General features: G+C 45.7%; 2 protein-coding genes and 1 non-coding gene across 6 annotated transcripts in view; 1 reads left to right on the top strand and 2 right to left on the bottom strand.

The window, feature by feature from the left end:
* Positions 1–5115: 5115 nt before the first annotated feature.
* On the bottom strand, positions 5116–9472 carry RPL12 (ribosomal protein L12). The gene is made up of 7 exons (XM_038745108.1): positions 9325–9472; positions 7912–7985; positions 7160–7258; positions 6749–6830; positions 6174–6260; positions 5254–5366; positions 5116–5160 (listed from the first exon to the last, which is right to left on the bottom strand). The coding sequence occupies exons 1-7, from the start codon at positions 9359–9361 to the stop codon at positions 5155–5157; spliced, it is 498 nt and encodes a 165-aa protein (XP_038601036.1). The 5' UTR covers positions 9362–9472; the 3' UTR covers positions 5116–5154.
* Positions 6360–6490, bottom strand: LOC119927598. Its single transcript, XR_005450585.1, has one exon. It is a non-coding gene; the product is annotated as a small nucleolar RNA SNORA65 (small nucleolar RNA).
* A 2688-nt stretch (positions 9473–12160) lies between the features above and the next one.
* Positions 12161–21082, top strand: part of LRSAM1 (leucine rich repeat and sterile alpha motif containing 1) — a 36200-nt gene continuing 27278 nt past the window's right edge. For all 4 annotated transcript variants that reach the window (XR_005450370.1, XM_038745377.1, XM_038745378.1 and 1 more), the window contains exons 1-6: positions 12161–12237; positions 13858–14027; positions 16165–16221; positions 18185–18229; positions 18763–18840; positions 20972–21040. Coding sequence is in view for 3 of the 4 variants with exons in the window: in XM_038745377.1 (XP_038601305.1) it covers positions 13875–14027; positions 16165–16221; positions 18185–18229; positions 18763–18840; positions 20972–21040 (402 nt within the window). In the remaining variant the exon portion in view is untranslated. The remainder of the gene's footprint in view (positions 12238–13857; positions 14028–16164; positions 16222–18184; positions 18230–18762; positions 18841–20971; positions 21041–21082) is intronic.

Below are 21082 nucleotides of genomic sequence, written 5' to 3'. Positions count from 1 at the left end.
TACTCTATAACAGAGTTGGTAAGCAGCAGCAGTGGGAAAAACATGGACTTGGGAGTCGGGAGGACCTGGCTTGGAATCGCAGCTCCATCCTTTGCCTGTTGTGCAACCTGGGGAAAGTCATTTAACCCCTCTGTGCTTCACTCTCCTCATATCTAGACGGTGAGCCCCCTTGTGAGACAGAGACTGTGTCCAACCTAATTTATGTCTACCCCAGCCTTTAGAGCAGCGCTTGACACGTAGTAAGCACTTAAACAGTGTTTACAGTCTAGACAATTTTAAGATCTAGAAGGGGAGACAGACACTAAAATAATTTACAGATAGGAAGAAGGAAAATGGGACATGTATGAGATTCAGGCAGTTGTGAATACACAATGGCTTGGGTAGCACTGAAATGCTGAGATGGCAGTTGGGGAGACTGGGGATTAAGTGGGGAAGGCTTTTCGGAAATGTGATTTCAAAACGGTTTTGGAGATTCTATTTTATTTTGTTAATATGTTTTGTTTTGTTGTCTGTCTCCCCCTTCTAGACTGTGAGCCCACTGTTGGGTAGGGACCGTCTCTATATGTTGCCAACTTGTACTTCCCAAGCGCTTAGTACAGTGCTCAATAAATACAATTGAATGAATGGTGAGACCTGTGGTCTGAAGGATTTCAAGTGGGAGGGAGTTCCAGGCAGGGAGGCATAAGCAAGAGGTTGGTGAATGAGGCATAGAGAGTAGATTAGCAGAAGAAAAAATAATCAGTGAAGGCAGTGAAGGCGGGGGTGGGGGGCAGGTCGATTGACTCAAAGGCAATGGGAACAAGTGAAATGTAAGCTGAAGAGGGAAGACTTACATTTCCTTCTGACTTAAGACATCTTTGCCTGGATGTCCTGTTGACATCTCAAAGTGAACATGTCTAAATCATTATGCTACCAAAACCATCTTTCCCATCACCAAAGATAATATCCTACCTCCCTTGACCCCCTGGTATACCACTCACTTCCTGCTATAGCCCAGCTCTATACCCTTTTCTAACCTAGCACCTCCTTTCCTACATCCTACTTCTACTCCAGAACTCCATCTTTACAGACTCCACTCTTACTTTCAAAACCTTATCAAGATCACATTGCTCCCAAGGGTCCCCCCCCACCCCCCCCCCCGCCTTAAGCCCCCCTTTTCCCTGACTCCCTCCCTTCTGCACTTCCCATGCCTTTTGAACACTTCATCTCGTTACCTGTGATTTATAGAAGCTGGAAGCAGCGTGGCTCAGTGGAAATCAATCAATCGAGAGGCCTGCCCTCCCGCCATCACACCGCATCGACCCCACTGCTCCCGGAGGGATCCTCTCCTCCGAGCGCCGCCATGGACGCCCCCTGCTTCCACCCCCACCCACTTAAGCGACCTTCCTTATAGTGGCCCCCAACCCCCCTTCCCGGTCCGGTTCTGACTCCCCCCACGCCCCACCCCGGGAAAAAGGCCCTTGTTATCACCAAGTTACAATAACGACAACCTCATTCGCACCTACTCAGCCTTCCTGTCCCGCCATCGACCCCAGGCCCACGTCCTCCCCCGGGCCTGGAATGCCCTCCCTCTGCCCACCCGCCAAACTAGCTCTCTTCCTCCCTTCAAGGCCCTACTGAAAGCTCACCTCTTCCAGCAGGCCTTCCCAGACTGAGCCCCTTCCTTCCTCTCCCCCTCGTCCCCCTCTCCATTCCCTGCATCTTACCTCCTTCCCTTCCCCACAGCACTTGTGTATATATATATATGTTTGTACATATTTATTACTCTGTTTACTTATTTATTTTACTTGTACCTATCTATTCTGTTTATTTTATTTTGTTAGTATGTTTGGTTTTGTTCTCTGTCTCCCCCTTCTAGACTGTGAGCCCACTGTTGGGTAGGGATTGTCTCTTTATGTTGTCAGCTTGTACTTCCCAAGCGCTTAGTACAGTGCTCTGCACACAGTAAGCGCTCAATGAATACGATTGATTGATTGATTGAGCACTTACTGTGTGCAGAGCACTGTACTAAGCGCTTGGGAAAGAGCACGGGCTTTGGAGTCAGAGGTCATTCATTAATTCGTATTTATCGACTGCTTACTGTGTGCACAGCACTGTACTAAACGCTTGGGAAGTACAAGTTGGCAACGTAGAGACACGGTCCCTACCCAACAGTGGGCTCACAGTCTAGAAGGGGGAGACAAACAAAACATATTAACAAAATAAAATGAATAGAATATGTACAAATAAAATAGAGTAATAAATACGTACAAACATATATACAGGTGCTGTGGGGAGGGGAAGGAGGTAAGATGGGGGGGTGGGGAGGAGGAAAGGAAGGAGGGGGCTCAGTCTGGGAAGGCCTCCTGGAGGAGGTGAGCTCTCAGTAGGGCTTTGAAGGGAGGAAGAGAGCTAGCTTGGCAGATGTGCAGAGGGAGGGTGGGCATTCCAGGCCAGGGGGATGATGTGGGCCGGGGGGTCGACGGTGGGACAGGCGAGAACGCGGCACAGTGAGGAGATGAGCGGCAGAGGAGCAGAGAGTGCGGGCTGGGCTGTAGAAGGAGAAAAGGGAGGTGAGGTAGGAGGGGGCGAGGTGATGGAGAGCCTTGAAGCCGAGGGTGAGTTTTTGCCTGATGTGTAGGTTGATTGGTAGCCACTGGAGATTTTTGAGGAGGGGAGTAACATGCCCAGAACGTTTCTGCACAAAGATGATCTGGGCAGCGGCATGAAGTATGGATTGAAGTAGGGAGAGACAGGAGGACGGGAGATCGGAGGAGGCTGATGCAGTAGTCCAGTCGGGATAGGATGAGAGCTTGAACGAGCAGGGTAGGGGTTTGGATGGAGAGGAAAGGACGGATCTTGGCAATGCTGTGGAGACCGGCAGGTTTCGGTGACGTATTGGATGTGAAGGGTGAACGAGAGAGTGGAGTCGAGGATGACACCAAGGTTGTGGGCTTGTGAGACAGGAAGGATGGTAGTGCTGTCAACAGTGATGAGAAAGTCAGGGAGAGGGCAGGGTTTGGGAGGGAAGTTCAGTCTTAGACATGTTGAGTTTTAGATGGTGGGCAGACATCCAGTTGGAACCCCTACAATAAGGGGATGGGAGGGGGAGGAGCCCACAAGAGACTGAGCGATTAGAACAGTGCTTTGCACATAGTAAGCACTTAAATGCCATCATTATTATGACTATAAACTCCTTATGGGCAGTGTGCCTACTATGCTACATTCTCCTGAACACTTATCAGTGCTCTGCATGCACACGCTTGATAAATACCACTGATCAGAGAGGATTTGATGTGGACTCACAAAGGTGGAGATTCTATTTGGACATCCACACAGGTATCTTAGGAGGCAGGAGGAAATCCAAGATGGCAAAGAGGGAGAGGTTATGACAAGGTAGATTGGTTGTCACCCATGATGGAAGTGGATAGCATAAGGAGTCAGTGTAAAGAGCTACAAAAGGCTGTCTAAAGCACTTGGTAGGTAGGTGGCATTGTTCATTCCAGTCATTCCACACTGAGGGGTTAATTTTGAAAAGCAGGACCTCCTTTGCTATCAGGATTTATTGAAGGGCTTTCACAAAGCACTTGGTAAGGGTACAAAAACATGTTTCTCCCCTAAAACATTTGAGATAGAGGAAAAAAAAGGGGAGCTACGCTTGTTGGCCTTCCCAACAGAGCCCCCTCTTCCCCCTGCCTTAACACCTTCCCCTCCCCACAGCACCTGTATGTTATGTTTGTACATATTACTCTTTGTCTTGTACATATTTATTCTATTGTATTTTGTTAATGTTGTTTTGTTGTCCGTCTCCCCCTTCTAGACTGTGAGCTTGCTGTTGGGTAGGGACCGTCTCTATATGTTGCCAACTTGTACTTCCAAAGCGCTTAGTACAGTGCTCTGCACACAGTAAGCCCTCAATAAATACAACTGAATGAATGAGTGGTGTGAAAATATCAATCGTATTTATTGAGCGCTGTGTGCAGAGCACTGTACTAAGCCCTTGCGAAGTACAAGTTGGCAACATATAGAGACGGTCCCCACCCAAAAGCGGGCTCACAGTCTAGAAGGGGGAGACAGACAACAAAACAAAACATGTTAACAAAAGAAAAAGATATATACAAGTAAAATAAATACCCTTATTTAATAGGAAAATTTAATAAATTTCCTTATTTTCTACTAGGATTTAGGTCAATTTTAATAAAACCAAAATCCAATCTGGTTGCTCTAAGGTTCAGAGAAGCAGTGTGGCTCAGTGGACCACGGCAAGAGTGTTGGGGTTATGGGAGATGAGCATTCAGGATCAACAACTGGGGAATCAGGGGTGGAAAACGCTTCTCCATTTGGCATGTGAAAAGTGATGGGCTAGAATGCAGGAAACCTATATATTGATGCATTACTAGCTGCAAAGTACCACCACGAGGTTTCCTGAACAAAGTCTGGTCTTTTGTCCCGACACACAGAATACCACAGAAATAAACCAAACACCCTGAGCATTCCTTTCTGATTAGTGGTACCAAAATACTTGAGACATCTCCGCCAGCAATTCAAACACAGGCCCGAGGGACCCCACAGCATAATAACAGAAGAAAACAACCAGCAACCAAGTCACTTTCTCCCTTCAAATGACTAATTACAGAAAAGCCAAATGGGGGATATCTGCACATTTTGCACCATCCGTAAGTGATAATGAGAATAAGATCTAAATTCCAGCATTGTCCAGTGCCTGCCTTTTTTCCATCCCCCTCATCCACTTTTGCTCCTGAGCATGCCTGGACCATGCCACTCAGTGAAATGGTGCCCAGTTGGAGTCACTGCTCTAAACCATTTGCCCAAAGGCAGCAGGGGAGAGGGAGGGACACTTTCCAGGAAGAGCGCAGGTCTGGGTTCTAATCCCAGCTCTGCCGATTGCTTATTGTGTGTCATTGGGCAAGTCACTTCACTTATCTGTGCCTCAGTTACCTCATCTGGAAAATGGGAATTCAATACCTGTTCTCCCTCCTACTTAAAATGAATGGGACCTGTTCTGGCCAGAAGCAGACAACCTAACCCTAACCAACCAGATCACACAAGTTGAAGCCAAGCCGGCTTCCCATCGTGGCAGCATGGCTCCAGGGTGAGAAATTAAGAGTCCAACAGTTGTCAAATGTTCATTTATTGCAACTCTTCCCTGCTGCTTTAACTCTGTGGAAAATAAAAATAAGAGGCCAATTAGTTAAACAGCACCACATGGTCTCTGACCCTAAAACCCCGACTGAACATCTAGGGGGAACTTACAGCTGGACACTCCACAGCACCGCTGTTAATGTCATCGATGACATCATGGGGATGCCTGCCATCAATGTTGCAGCCCACAGACTGGGCTGTGCCCAAGATCTCCTTAATAGTTCCTAGGATTTAGAAGTAAAGAGGCATCAAAGTTTCAGGTGGCTCACTCACCCCAAATCCAAGCAGAACCTGTCACTGTCTCATCCTACATGCTGCAGTATCCTCCTAACACACAGGGCTTGTGCATTTTCCTGTATTCAGAACAGAGCAAATCTTCAAATATTTATAAGACCTGCCTGCTGCCAGTTTGAGTTCTGACCCACGACAAGTACAAGCTCAGTTTGAAGTCAGTATCGACACCTTCAACTTACGAGGCCTCATTGTTAAGGGGTTCAAGTACATAGGCAATGTAGGCAAGAGAAGCTTTAAAATTGGGGAAGGTGTCTTGGAGATGTGATTTTAACCAAGGTAAAGATGGAGGAGTTGAAGAGGGGACAGGAGGGAGGGACTGGAGATCATGACAGACGATTTAACTTCATCTTTAAAATACTGTTCAGGTCACTTTGGGGAAAAAGATGGTGAGGGCAGGGGGACTGAGGAGGGCGTTAAACATTTTTATTGAGCACAGGACTGCACTACGTGTTTGGGAGACTACAACTAAGAGTTAGTAGACAGTCTGACTTCAAGGAACCTACGGCCTAGTGAGGGAGAGGGATACTGAAATAAAATGTACGGGAAACAACTGATTAATCAGAGAAGGCTTTGATGATAAGGAAGCCATCATGGATAGCGGTAACAAGAATCACTGTTAGACTGTAAACCCCATGGGCGACAGGGAACAACTCCAAGACAATTAACCTGCATCAACCCCAGTGCTTAACAAATTCCACAATTGCTTATTAGCTTGGAGGAACAGCAGTTTAACTCACCAGAAAGGTCCCTGGCCAAGGATCGATGCCTCATCTGACGAGCAATACCGACAATTTCATCAAAGCTGACACTGCCACTGTGTTTGACTGCAGAAAAGAAACCAGAGCCCATCAGTTGGGCCCTTCAATGCCACTCATCCCAGCAGGTGTATTGCATCCCTTCACCAGTTTATTGGTTTCATTGTGGGTTGTTCCCATGCTTTCGGCACAGAGTCATCCACAAGCAGAATAACCCTGTTTCCTAAGCTGGGGTTTTCTATCTGCTCACCACTGGATTGTGCCCACCAACGTTATTACTGATTAGGCACAGTGGCGGGTGGCTAAATGAAAGAACAATATCTTTGACATTTATTTTGAAGGACAAGTGATCCCTCCCCCAAGGGCTTACACCATCCACGAAGTCCTTTAAGAATTTTACCCTTCCACTAATCCCCACACAGATGAGAGAAATATACCCCTCCCTGCACATCTGTACTGAATTGGGAACACATTCCGTGTGGAATGTGGCATATACAGCCATCCAGTGTGGGTACCTCATAACTTTAATAACTCAATTTATCGGGGAGAAAACTTACTGTTTTTTTGCTTCTTTCTGTCACGTGGTGGCTCTTTAAGGGCTTTGATGATCAGGGCCGAGGCAGAGGGAACCACCTCAATCTGAAGCAAGACAAACCGATCAGTTAAGGCACCGGTTGAACTCCGGGCCCCATCAAGCACCCGAGTGGGCAATAATCATTTACCAGGTCCAATTCAGACCATCCAAAATAACTGAAAAGTTCTGGTCATGTTTCCAGCCTTTCGGCACAGAACTCTCCATGAGCCAGGAGAGCCCTGCTTCCTACAGCTGGAGATTCTTCTAAGCCTACCACTGGTAAATACCGGTCACTTGGATTTAAGACAGGTATAGTGGCGGGTGGCTGCCCTCTTGAGAAAGTCACATACCACTTCCTCCCACCCCCTTCGTCCAAGGTCAGAAAGAAAAGTACCTGGGCCTGTCTGTTTTGGATGGTAAGTTTAACTGTGATCCTCAATCCCTTCCAGTCACCAGTTGCTTTCGCTATGTCATCACCAACTTTTTTGGGAGACTAGAGAAATAAAGACAGATGCGGTTAAGTACAGTCACGAAGCACAAACTACCCTCCTCCCCCCGACCAACCTATACATCTATGAAAAAACATGGAATGGGAGAGGAAGTCTTTTGGTTCTGGATTTCGAAGCTTCTCCAGTTGACTGTGGACAAATTTATCCAATTCCCCCCATCAGTAACCAATTTTTTAACATCTCTCTCCCGGTAGGGACTGTAAGCTCCTTACAGGTACAAGTTATATCTACCAAATCATATTGTAGTTTCCCAGATGTTTGTACAGTGCTCTGCACAGTAAGCACTCAATACCACTGAATGATTTAAATGTGTACGCAAGCCCACTTCATCAGTTGACGGATGCTTTAAAAGCTCACGGTTCCAAAGTATCCCTCAAAAGTAGACACCCGGCAAATAACTATTGACCAAGCAAGCTTACATGAATGAAGCATCATGGGCCTAGTGGAATGGGCACAGGGAAATAGGAATCCTGGCCGTCGCCTGCTACATGATCCTGGGCGAGTCACAATCTCTTGGTGCCTCGGTTTCCTCATCTGTAAATTGGGGAGAGAAAGCCTGCCCTTTCTCCCCACGCGGGACAGGTACTAGTTATCTTGGGTGCACCCCACTCCTTAATAATGAACGCCGTCAACTCACCAAGCCCAGCGGTCCAATCTTTGGAGCCAGAGCAGATGTAGCACCGACTTCCCCACCTGTGCATCTCAGGAATACTAAGGACAAAACGTAGACACCATTGTCAGTGGAAAGAGCCCGGGATTTGGAGTCAGAGGTCACGGGTTCAAATCCCAGCTCCACCAATTGTCAACTGTGTGACTTTGGGCAAATCACTTCACTTCTCTGAGCCTCAGTTCCCTCATCTGTAAAACGGGGATTAAGACTGTGAGCGCCACGTGGGACAACCTGATCACCCTGTAACCTCCCCAGTGCTTGGAACAGTGCTTTGCACATAGTAAGCGCTTAATAAATGCCATTATTATTAAGGCCGGGCAGGAGCCTTGGCAGCTCTCCGCGGTAACCAGGTTTGCCTGGCGCGGGGCGGGAAATGATGAGGGGTGGCCTGCGGCGACAGGGAAATCAATCAATCGCATTTATTGAGCACTAACTGTGTGCAGAGCACTGTACTAGGCGCTTGGGGAGCACAAGTTGGCAACATATAGAGACAGTCCCTACCCAACAGTGGGCTCACAGTCTAGAAAGTTTTTTCACAGGGAAAACGGCCGGTCCTGGGCCTGCGAGGTAACGTGGAGGGTTTGACTGGGGCGCACTCGTTTAACTGTATATATGTCCCCCTCTCCATCCCCCCATCTTACCTCCTTCCCTTCCCCACAGCACCTGTATATATGTTTGTACATATTTATTACTCTATTTACTTATTTACTTTACTTGTACATATCTATTCCATTTATTTTATTTTGTTAGTATGTTTGGTTTTGTCTCCCCCTTTTAGACTGTGAGCCCACTGTTGGGTAGGGACCTTCTCTGTATGTTGCCAATTTGTACTTCCCAAGCGCTTAGTCCAGTGCTCTGCACCCAGTAAGCGCTCAATACGATTGATGATGATGATGTTTGTACATATTTATTTCTCTACTTATTTAACTTGTACATATCTATTCTATTTATTAGTACGTTTGGTTTTGTTCTCTGTCTCCCCCTTTTAGACTGTGAGCCCACTGTTGGGTGGGGACTGTCTATGTTGCCAACTTGGACTTCCCAAGCGCTTAGCAGTGCTCTGCACACAGTAAGCGCTCAATACGATTGATGATGATGATGATGTTTGTACATATTTATTACTCTATTTTACTTGTACACATCTATTCTATTTTGTTAGTATGTTTGGTCTTGTTCTCTGTCTCCCCCTTTTAAACTGTGAGCCCACTGGTGGGTGGGGACTGTATATGTTGCCAACTTGGACTTCCCAAGCGCTCAGCACAGTGCTCTGCACACGGTAAGCGCTCAATAAATACGATTGATTGATTGATTGACTGACAGTCCAGAGGGCAGGGGGGCGGCCCCCCATCCACCCGATTCCTCCCCATCCCCGTCACGCACCGACTTTGATCTCGTTGGGGTCGAACTTGGGAGGCATGGCGGTCCCGGCGGGGCGGTCCCGGGGCGGCGGGGCCGGTGTCGGTGTCGGATGAACCCGGATTCGGGACGACCGAGGGCACGTTGCACCACCACCACCGCCCGCGAGCAAGGAGCCGAGAGGCCGGAAGCGGCCGGGGCCCGCCGGATATAGGGGGCCGGGTCTCGCGAGAGCCGCGGGGACGCCTCTGCCGCCATGTTGGTTGAGGGCAGCGGGGGCAGCGGCGCCCTGCGGCCTCCTCGGAGCCATCGGCCTCGCCCTCCCCGATCCGCCAGGTGGGTGGCCGGGCCGGTCAATCAATCAGTCAATCAATCAATCAATTAATCGTATTTATAATAATAATAATTATAATAATGGCATTTATTAAGCGCTTACTATGTCAGAGCACTGTTCTAAGCGCTGGGGGGGATACAAGGTGATCAAGTTGTCCCACGTGGGGCTCACACTCTTAACCCCCATTTCCCAGATGAGGCAACCGAGGCTCAGAGAAGTTAAGTGACTTGCCCAAGGTCACACAGCAGACAGGTGGTGGAGTCGGGATTCGAGCTCACCTCCTCCAGGAGGCCTTCCCAGACTGAGCCCCTTCCCTCCTCTCCCCCTCGTCCCCCTCTCCATCCCCCCATCTTACCTCCTTCCCTTCCCCACAGCACCTGTATATATGTATATATGGTTGTACATATTTATTACTCTATTTATTTATTTATTTTACTTGTACATTTCTATCCTATTTATTTTATTTTGTTGGTATGTTTGGTTCTGTTCTCTGTCTCCCCCGTTTAGACTGTGAGCCCACTGTTGGGTAGGGACTGTCTCTATGTGTTGCCAATTTGTACTTCCCAAGCGCTTAGTACAGTGCTCTGCACATAGTAAGCGCTCAATAAATACGATTGATTGATTGATTGATTGATTGAACCCCTGACCTCTGACTCCAAAGCCCGGGCTCTTTTCATCATCAGTCGTATTTATTGAGCGCTTACTAGGTGCTCTTTTCCACTGAGCCACGCTGCTTCTCTTATTGAGCGCTTACTGCGTGCAGAGCACTGGACCAAGCGCTTGGGAAGTCCAGGTTGGCAACACAGAGAGACGGTCCCTACCCAACAGTGGGCTCACAGTCTAGAAGGGGGAGACGGACAACAAAACCAAACCAAAACCAAAATAGAATAGAATAGGTATGTACAAGTAAAATAAATAGAGTAATAAATATGGACAAACTTATATACAGATGCTGTGGGGAAGGGAAGGAGGTAAGATGAGGGGATGACGAGGGGGAGAGGTCCTGCTGGGCCCTTTCCCAGACCGGTTTATCATCATCATCAATCGTATTTATTGAGCGCTTACTGTGTGCAGAGCACTGTACTAAGCGCTTAAGGCCTAGGGGTCCCTCGTCTTCTGCTTGTAATAATAGCGGGCGTGATCATTATGGTACTTGTTAAGCGCTTACTAGGTGCCAAGCTATCAAGCCAAAAACCCCTCACTACTGGCTTCAAAGCTGTCCATCACCTCGCCCTCTCCTACCTCACCTTTTGTTCTCTCTCTCCCCCTTCTAAACTGTGAGCCCACTGTTGGGTGGGGACTGTCTCTATATGTTGCCAACTTGGACTTCCCAAGCTCTTAGGACAGTGCTGTGCACACAGTAAGCACTCAATAAATACGATTGATTGATTCAAAGCTGTCCATCACCTCGCCCTCTCCTACCTCACCTTTCTTCTCTCCTTTTGCAGCCCAGCCCGCACCCTCCGCCCCTCTGCCGCTGCTAACCTCACTTTAAATAAATAAATAACCTTATTTATTTATTTTACGTGTACGTATCTATTCTATTTATTTTATTCTGTTAATATGTTTGGTTTTGTTCTCCGTCTCCCCCTTCTAGACTGTGAGCCCACTGTTGGGTAGGGACTGTCTCTATATGTTGCCAACTTGTACTTCCCAAGCGCTTAGTACAGTGCTCTGCACACAGTAAGCATTCAATAAATACAATTGATTGATTGATTGGGCCTCGTTCTCGCCTGTCCCACCATCCACCCCATGCCCACGTCCTACCTCTGGCCTGGAATGCCCTCCCTCCACACATCCGCCAAACTAGCTCTTTTCCTCCCTTCAAAGCCCTCCTGACAGCTCACCTCCTCCAGGAGGCCTTCCCAGACCAAGCCCCCCCTCCTTCCTCTGCTCCTCCTCCCCTCCCCTTCACCCCGACTCGCTCCCTCTGCTCTGCCCGCCTCCCCGCCCCACAGCTCTTGTGTATGTATGTACATATTTATTATTCCATTTACTTTACTAATGATGTGTATATATCTATACTTATATGTACTTATATAGATGCCTGTTTACTTGTTTTGATGTCTGCCTCCCCTCTTCTATACCATGAGCCTGTTGTTGGGCAGGGGTTGTCAATCAATCAATTGTATTTATTGAGCGCTTACTGTGTGCAGAGCACTGTACTAAATGCTTGGGAAGTACAAGTTGGCAACATATAGAGATGGTCCCTACCCAACAGTGGGCTCACAGTCTAGATTGTCCCTATTTGTGGCTGAATTATACTCTCCAAGCGCTTAGTATAGTGTTCTGCACACAGCAAGCGCTCAATAAATGCAATTGAATGAATGAAAGAATGAGTGAAAAGCCCTGTTCTAATTGCTGGGGTAGATACTAGGTAGTCTGGTTGGACACAGTCCCTGCCCCGCGTTGGGCTCACACTCTTAATCCCCATTTTGTCTTCCCACTTCCCCTTCCTCTTTCTTCCCCGCTCCCCCATCTCCCCTTTTTTCTTTCTCTGCCTCACTTCCTGCAACTTGAAGGAAAGCGGAGCAGGGTGGGCAGGTCCCCGCCTCTCGTCTCTAGGGCCGGAGGAAGAAGGCTCCCATCGCCAAGAACTCCCGGTAGGGAATTTCGTGGTCCCATGGGCGGTTCAGTGGACCACTACACTTCTGGGGTGGCATACTGTAGTGGGGGCGGTAACAAGGTCATTTAGTTGTGTTTATTAAGCGCTTACTGTGTGCAGAACACTGTACTAAGCACTTGGGAAAGTACAATACAACAATAGTGACAGCCCCTCCCCACAACGATCCCACAGTCAGTGATGTCTTTGGGCGGGGAATCGGGGGCATGAAGTTGCTCGATTAGTTCTGCTGTTTGTAAAATATAGCCATCCCTCTGTGTTTGAATGGGATGCCACTGATGGTGATGTTCACCTCTGGGGTAAATGTAGTTGTAAAGGCCAGTGCGACACTGACAGTCCGGGGCCCTCGATGGACAGCGGCAAGAAATAGAATGGCCGAGTATAGTATTTGGAATATCCAAACCAGCTGATCATTGCTTAACCTCAAATCATGTTCTGGCAATTGGCAGATGGGAGAAGAGGCAGGAGGGGACCAAGTAATGAGCCTAATATCAGTATAGACTGCATCTTCTAGGTGGAAACGAATTGTGATTTTCTCCACTGCCCTAAATTTGACTCTGCCATCATAGTATGTGTTTCCTTGGTGTTAACTAGAAGGTTGGGGACACTGTGAGCTCATTGTGGGCAGGGAATGTGTCTGTTGCTGTATCAAACTCTCCCAATCTCTTAGCATAGTGCTTTGCACACAGTATGCGCTCCATAAATATGATTGAATGAATGAATGAAGGATTGTCACCTTGTTTTATCTCCACAAAGTTTGGAATTCATTTGTGGGCTCCATTCAGCCCTTTGTCACTACATCCTCTAAAAGGAGAGGAGGGAAAGGACACATTTGTATTAGTTCCGTAAGGATGGAAGAAATGCAGTGTGCAACAAAATCAAGGGGCAGTATAATGGAGTGATATTCCCCCTTTTTTTTTAAATGGTATTTGTTAAGCGTTTACTATGTGCCAGGCACAGGCACTGTGCTGAGTGCTGGGGTAGATACAAGTTAATCAAGTTGGACATAGTCCATGCCCACATGGTGCTCAAAGTTTTAATCACCATTTTACAGATGGAAGTAAATGAGGCTTGGATAAATTAAGTGACTTGCCCAAGACCCTACAGCAGACAAGAGGCAGAGCTGGGATAAGAACCCATTTTTTTCTGGCTCCCTTAGCCCATACTCTATCCACTAGGCCATGCTTCTTTAACATACTTTGAGTTGGTCAAAGGTGTGTACTAGGCTAAGACTGAAACAGCAGTGCCAGAGACCCACCCCCAACTATCAAGAGGCCTTCGAAGAATCTCATTTTAGGCCCTTCAGAGCAACTCCACTTTCTCTTCAGTTTTTGTTAGTCAAAATGTAGTTTGTCTGTTTCAGATGTCTAGGCCTTGTAAAACCAGGTCTGCATCGGAGAAACAACAGTGGTGCTACTCCAGAATATTTGAAAATGAGTAGAACCGTGTGCTGATAATCCAACAGGCTTTATCACATTTAGGAGAAAAAAAGTCAATTTGGTTTTAAGGACGAGAGTGACAGGCAAGTGCTTTATTTGTTGTCGAGAAATTAATCTCTTAGCCTAGGATAGAGAAAAATAGAGTGTTTTCTCTCTTACAGTTTTGCTTGGAACTGTAATGCCTCATCTGCCTCTAATCGCACTAAATCTCACTAATCTTGATCCAGTGTCAAAAAGGACCATTTGTGAAAAAAGAAAGATGCCGCTCTTCTTTCGTAAAAAGAAACCAAGTGAGGAGGCTCGGAAACGTCTTGAATACCAGATGTGCGTGGTGAGTGTACCTGTTGTATCTTCTGTTACCTAGTGATACCTTTTATTAATGGGTGTTTAGTGAACATCATCTCGCAGGCTTTGTTCCGTCTTAATGTTTGCCTTTCCAGACTAAAGGGGGTCTTACTATTTCAATTTGTCCTCATACGGTAACTTCCGTGATTGCTCTTACTTGTACCTTCTCCAGCTCTATTATGCCCATGCTAAAACGTGGCAACCAGAACTGCTTTAAGCTCATCAAGGGCAGGGAATGTGTCTGCTAATTCTGTTGTATTGTCCTCTCCCAAGAGCTTAGTACAGTGCCTCACATGTAGTAGGCACTCAATAAATACCATTGATTGGGAAAACTACATCTCTCGTTTCCTTTCCCTTGGTTATCGATGCCTAATGTTTGGCTACTAACCAACATTGAATGGCGTGGCATAGTGGAAAGGGCATGGGGCTGGAAGTTAGAAGAACCAGTGCTCTACCACTTGTCTGCTGTGTGACCACTTAACCTCTCTGTGCCTCAGCTTTCTGTTCTGTATAATGGGGATGAGATACCTTCCCTCTCAGATTGGGACAGGAAATGTGATCTGATTATTGCGTATCTACCTCAGTGCTTATCACAGTATGTGGCACATAGTAAGTGCTTAATAAGTAGCATTATTATTCTTGTGATTTAAAAGAACAGCGACTGAGATCTCATTCCTAATTGTGACCGATAACGTCGAAGTCAGCATTGTGTAGTTGGATATTTTCTCTTGGAATATTTGTTCATCCTGAAGCTCATTTACCATTTTATGTCATTCATCTTATGAGATCTGCCTACAGCCCACCCCACCTGCCTGGCATTTCAACATAATGTTGTCAGCAGATATGGAGATTTCCCCGCACTCAACTTTTTCTAGATTCTTTACAAAGATAATAAACAAAACCATTCCAAACACTGTGTCTGAGAGATCAAGCTCATTGTGGGCAGTGAATGGGTCTGTTATATTGTCTTGATGTACTCTCCCAAGCTCTTTTAACAGTACTCTGCACACAGTAAGTGCTCAATAAATGATTGATTAATCCCACTTTTACATTTCAGACATAACAAGCACATTTCCCTCTTCCTTTTTTCTCATATTTTGGCCAGTTTTTGACCTATGAAAGAATATTCTTCTTACTGCCATGAGTGCTAAGTTTTTTAAAAATTATTTGCTGTTAAAATGATGTGTATATATCTATAATTCTATTTTTTTTGATGGTATTGACACCTGCCTACTTGTTCTGTTTTGTTGTCTGTCTCCCCCTTCTAGACTGTGAGCCCATTGTTGGGTATGGACTGGCTCTATATGTTGCCGAATTGTACTTTCCAAGCGCTTAGTGTGCTCTGCACACAGCGCTCAATAAATATGATTGATTGAATGAATGAATAAAAGCTTGCCAGAAGCATTTTCATAATATACATGTAATACGTCCACGGTTCTTCTACATCAACCTACTTGTAGAGCCCCTTCAAAGACTGGGGAAGATGGTGATCCATGGTTTCCCCTTCCAGAAGCTAAGTTGTCTTTACCCTCAGTAGTTTGTGTTTTCCTAAGTGCTCACTGATCCTAAACTTAATTGTGGATTTCTACTACTTTTCCAGGTATGGAGATAATTCTTGGGTTGCCATATAGTGTCTTTTTTTAATATATGGGAGTTTCACTGGCAACATGCCAGTTTTCTAGTACCTTTTCTCTTTGTAAAGATAGGTTTTACACCTGTGCCAAGAACTTCCCATACGAATTTCTTTAGTGCTCTCAAGTGGCCATCACGTGATTCTGGGATTTATTAATCTCTAGTTTATCAATTTAGTCTAAAACGTCCTGGGTGGTCACTGCAATTTACTTCTCTTGATGCATCTGATTGATGAAACCAAAGGACTTCAGTTATATTCAGTTATATTCACCTTGTGGTTCAGTATTCTTCTAGATTTTTCTTTTCCCTGCTGTAGTTTTTCAGGACCACGTATTTCCCATTTTTTGATTGTTATCATTGTTCCTCTCTACACTTATTCTTATTGAACTTTATCCTCTGGTTTTGTAACTTTTCACAATCATTTAAAATATATGACGAAGTATTCTGAATGCATGCAAAGTGACTTATTTTGTGGGTTTTTTTTCTCTCAGGCAAAAGAAGCTGGTGCAGATGATATTCTTGACATATCAAAATGTGAGCTCTCAGAGGTAATGCTTGATATGTATTGTGTGAATTTTAGCTGACTTAATTTCTTGTTAGGAGGCTGCCATTAGTCAGTGAACCATATTTATTGACTCTCCACACTGTTTTGAACACTACATGGAGTTACAGGAACAAGAAAATCAATTTTCTTTTTGTCAAGGGCCATAAAAATCCAAGGGAAGAGAGAAAATAAACTAAAGAAAGGTCTGAATTTTTAAAAGTTGCTCAAGAGCTTATTCACAAAAAATCACACAGATTTTAATGTGGAGAAAGCAAGAATAAGGGAAAAAATAGAAGACCCCCTGCCCTGTGCGGTAGAGATGAGAGGCGGGGCTCTCCAAAGTGGTGTAGAACTATCTTCAGGACTTACATTCGTGACTCTCCCAAGGCCACATTCCCCCTACCCCTCATCTTTCTTTCTTGAAACAAGACTTTGCAGGGGGGGTTATCTGTGTGGGTTGGAATGATGTCAGGGGACCCCAGAATATGTGTGGTGGCTAATCGATGAGGCCAATGGGCCTGTCTCTTCAAGTGATGTCATCTAATTCTCATTTTTGCCCAGACCCCTAAAGGTGGGCCCAGCTCAGACTGGGATGGTAGAACCCTGTGGGAGCCAGACTTGCTCTCCACAAACCAAATCTTGCCAAATTAAAAACCACACCCTGTGCACTGCCGCACCACATGGAAGGCTTCTATTTCTGTTTGGGCTCAGCCTGAATACTGGTTTTAGTGCATCCACTGCTGTGACCTGGATTCCAGGGCCACAGGCTCCACCCAGGTGGTCTGGGCAGGGACTGAGACTGGCAGGGGACTGGCACCAGAAAGCCTGGGTTGAATTGTGCCCCAGGAGATTGGGTGACCTGCACTTTCTCTCTTCTCCCCTTTGTCCCTCCTTCATTCCTCTCACCCCTTTGGTTTTGGGCTTCTTTGAGCTGCCTGCTGAGGGTTTGAGGGGCAAGCAGGTTGTGGTGGCACCATTGGGCACAAAAGGTTGTCTGGGGGGCACCTATGGATGACTGTGGTACCAAAGGCTTCTCTAACTTGTACAACTCAATCATTTACTAGCTTCTGCTGTTTTGTACTCTCCCAAGCACTTAGTACAGTGCTTTGCACATAGTAGGTGCTCAATAATTGATTGATTGGTTGATTCGCAGCTTCCAGGAGGGTAGAAAGCACCAGGGGGTAACAGTCACCTCCAAAGACCTAGGTTCTAGTTGTGAATCTGTCTTATATTGAAGTCTAGATGAGTGCTGAAGCTTTTTGGCCTGATGACTTTTGCGTCCAACTATCCAACTATCCATGCCATTTACCCATGCTTGGCTCACACTGAAATCCCTGTCATTTCTTTCGCATATCTTCTGCACAAGCACTTTCAGCTTATTCCTGTTTGTAAACTTGAACCTGATAAATTGCCCCAATAGAAAATCCAGCATGATTCTAGGTATGTTCAGCCAGACCTTTAAGATGTGTGACCTGTGGGTAGCTGGGAATCCAAACAGAAGCATATATTCCCTCAAACCTTCCTCCTAATTATCTTTCTCTTGAGTACATTCCCGGGTTCCTCTCCACCCTCAGCACTCCATATCAAAAGCCAACACCATCACTGCACACCTGCTCTACCCAGCACCCTGAATCTTATCCATCTTTCAGCTTCCTCTTGAGCTTATGTATTTATTTTTTTATGCCCACCCTCAGCAACATGTGTGCGCATATATATATATCTGTATTTGATCATTCCATTTCAATCATTCTGGTTCCACTGCTTGTGAATATTTCTTGGTCTCTCCCAGTAGAGAGCAAACTCCTTGTGGGCAAGGAATGGGTCTCGTGTTCTGTTGTACTTCCCAATCCCTTAGAACATAGCATGACTACAACTGTTACTACTCTGTTTGCTCAGAACAATGATTACAAAGTCATTGGGAGAAAATGGGACAATGATGTGGTAAAAATGGTGTTTCTTTTCATTAGATTCCATTTGGGGCTTTTGCAACATGCAAGGTGCTGCAGAAGAAGGTAAGTAGGGGCTTATATGTTTGGGTGGAGATTCTTTTTTTTCACCATTTGTGATTTTGAGGCTGCATTCCTCTTGGTGCTTCCCAGCGGCATAAGAAAAGTATTATTGCAACTGTATTTAGGGACCCCACTCTGAAGTGTAAAGGAAAGGAGACATTCAACCAAATTGGCTCTCTTTAGGTGGCCAGAATGGAAATTCAGTCCCTCTCTGATCCCTGCCTCCTAACATCCCTCCTCCTGGCCTTTACTTTGCTAACGATGCTGGGAGGACCCCAGAGGCAGCTACCCTGTCCCAATAATTCTGCTAATGAATGCAGTCTGACTCCCACCTCTCCCTCACTCATTCATTCACTCCCAAACGCTTCAGGAGCAGCTAGGGAAGGCCAGATCAAAGAGAAAGGCTGCTTGGGAAGGAACCTGGCTCCAGGGACTCAGTGAAGTGGTCTTCAGAGAGAACAACAGAAACTAGCCTGCAAGCTGATAATTTACCTGACCTGCAAACCCTAATGCTTTTCACAATTCTTTCCTAATAGGTGTTGATCATTCACTCGAATTACCTCACGTCTCTTCTTCCTAAGTCCTGTAGCCTCCTGAGCCTTGTGACGATCAAAGTAAGTTTGGCCGCTTTCAGTAATACTTCTGTGGAACTCCACTGCTGTGTCCCTTTTTATTTATTCCTCGAAGTATTTGGCTGGCAACAGCACGGTCCATTCTTGTGTTTGCCGCCAGCGTACTCTTCATGTAATGTGGGACGGTGGTCAATGCAATCATGAGATAATCCAAATGAGAAATTTTAGCCTGTAGTTTCAACCTCTTCTCTCCCCACCTCTTTTATCAGTGCATGTAAGGCGGAGTTACGTTGATGGGTTTGAGATGTATACCCAAGGGCTAATGTGCTAAGGATCAGGTAAGAGTCAGGCAGAAGAAGGAAAAGTTATGGGGGAATGAGGGAAGGGAAGCAGGGGTTTGCATAATCTATAAACTGATAATTTTCCCTGAGAGCAGACTGCGGTAGGCATCGCTCCTTCACCAAGAGCTGTGGTTCTCAGTGTCTTTCAGTCCATGCACCACTTCAGTGGTCAGATATAGAGTGGCCCTTCATATCTGAAGAAGACACCACTTCAGTGACGAGTGCACGTGTGACTGAAAAGGCCATCGTGGGGTCATATAGTCCCAGCTGTGCTGTGTACATGAGAAACCTTCATTGATCACAAGACATACTCATTTCTGCTTGTCCCCACAAAGAGAAAACCAAACCCACTCACGGTTCCTTGGTTTTTCTTCCTTCCTCAGTTTTTTCTTCCCTTCCTTTTAAAACCAGGCGCCTCTCGGCTCTGAACACCGGCCCTGCTGCAGCCGACTAGAAGCCGAGGTTGCTGCACTACCACCTTATTAAAGGAAGCTCGCTCACTTTTGGCCCAAGGCTATGGCTGACTCTCAGTGATTTTCAAATTGCCACAGCTATAGACCATGAATAGAGGGTGGATTTTTTAAGGATTTAAAAAATGCAATTCAGGAAGACTGTTACTGGATTTAAAAATAAAAATTTAGGTAAAAATACATTGCAAATTTCAGGTTTTCATTTAGTCTTTATTTTTTGAAATCACAATTGACAACATCTATGTGGCAAGTGTTTCAGCTTGGCCTAGTAGAAAGAGCATGTGTTTAGGAGTTAGGAAACATGGATTTTAATCCCAGCTCTGCAGCTGACCTGTTCTGTGACCTTAGGCAAGTCATTAATAACTTACCTCAGTTTTCCTACTATAACATGCAGGTAAAATACCTGCTTTCTCTCTCTCTCTCTCTCTCTTAGATAGGATCCCCATGGGAGACTGGGATTGTGTCTGAGCTGAGTGTCTTTTATCTACTCCAGTTTAGCACATGGTAATAAGTGACATAGTTACTGTGACTTCTTTCTTGTGGTTGCAAATGATGCCATTTGCTAACCAAGCACTTGACCAACTTTTGGAGGGAGAAGAAAAATGACACTCATTGAAGTGGTAAGCAAAAAATTACCCCAGGAACACTATTCAGAGTGGTGGGAAGGTAAATGCCCCGGAACAAAATATTTGACACTTTTAATAGTACTAGAATCCTCCAGATTCCAAAAAGCCTATTGATTCTATTATTGGCAGAAGAGATACTGAGGTACAGACAGTTCATCCAATAAATGCACTACACTGATTTATGTAGAGCCAGGATGGGTTTGTATGGTGTCATCAGTCTATTTGGGTAGTCATAATGTTAAGAAAACAGTAAAAATGGAGAGTTGTTTTTCAGTTTGAGCGTTATTTTCTAAAGGCAAATTCCTAAAACTCCATTCCAGAAGCAAAAGCAAACCAGCAAGCCAAACTGATCTTCACTAGAACTAGCCCCTGGCCCCATGACACCATTTAAGGAGTGATTGTTGTGGCCTGTGCACCATTTGGTGGAAGGTTTATTTTTATCATTTTTGCTCTGGGGCAGCATTTCATGACAAAATAATTAAAGGAGAAATGTGTGTTCCACATCTTTGACAATGAATTTTACATTTTGCAACAGCTAAAATTCCAGGGATTTCCTAAGAGCTAAAACTCTAGCTCTGCCTCCTGAGGTCCCTTTAGTGATCCTTCTTTCATGCAGTACTTTGGGATTAGGTGTCAAACCCCTTTCTGCAGTGAGGTTCAGTGAGGAAGCTAGCAGTGTCTTCATGGTTTTGCTTTGAGCTTTTCAATCTCTGATCGAGTGCTCTTTGTCATGCAGGTTTTGGACCTTCATGACAATCAACTTACAGCCCTTCCAGCTGACATCGGACAGTTGACCACCCTTAAGGTATGTGCGGGGTTCAAAAATTACAGTGGCTTGAATCAACCT

The sequence above is a fragment of the Tachyglossus aculeatus genome, chromosome 4 (genome assembly GCF_015852505.1).
Source record: "Tachyglossus aculeatus isolate mTacAcu1 chromosome 4, mTacAcu1.pri, whole genome shotgun sequence".
NCBI lineage: Eukaryota > Metazoa > Chordata > Mammalia > Monotremata > Tachyglossidae > Tachyglossus > Tachyglossus aculeatus.
Note: the sequence above shows the minus strand (reverse complement) of the source record. Positions and strands in the feature narration are given on the sequence as shown.

Excerpts from the sequence above, each read along its gene's own strand:
- RPL12 (XM_038745108.1), bottom strand. The coding sequence starts at position 9,361 with ATGCCTCCCAAGTTCGACCCCAACGAGATCAAAGTCG. Across the intron at positions 7,986-9,324 it reads CCCCAACGAGATCAAAGTCG|TATTCCTGAGATGCACAGGT; the intron begins GTGCGTGACGGG and ends TTTTGTCCTTAG. Across the intron at positions 6,831-7,159 it reads TCCAAAACAGACAGGCCCAG|ATTGAGGTGGTTCCCTCTGC; the intron begins GTACTTTTCTTT and ends GTCTTGCTTCAG.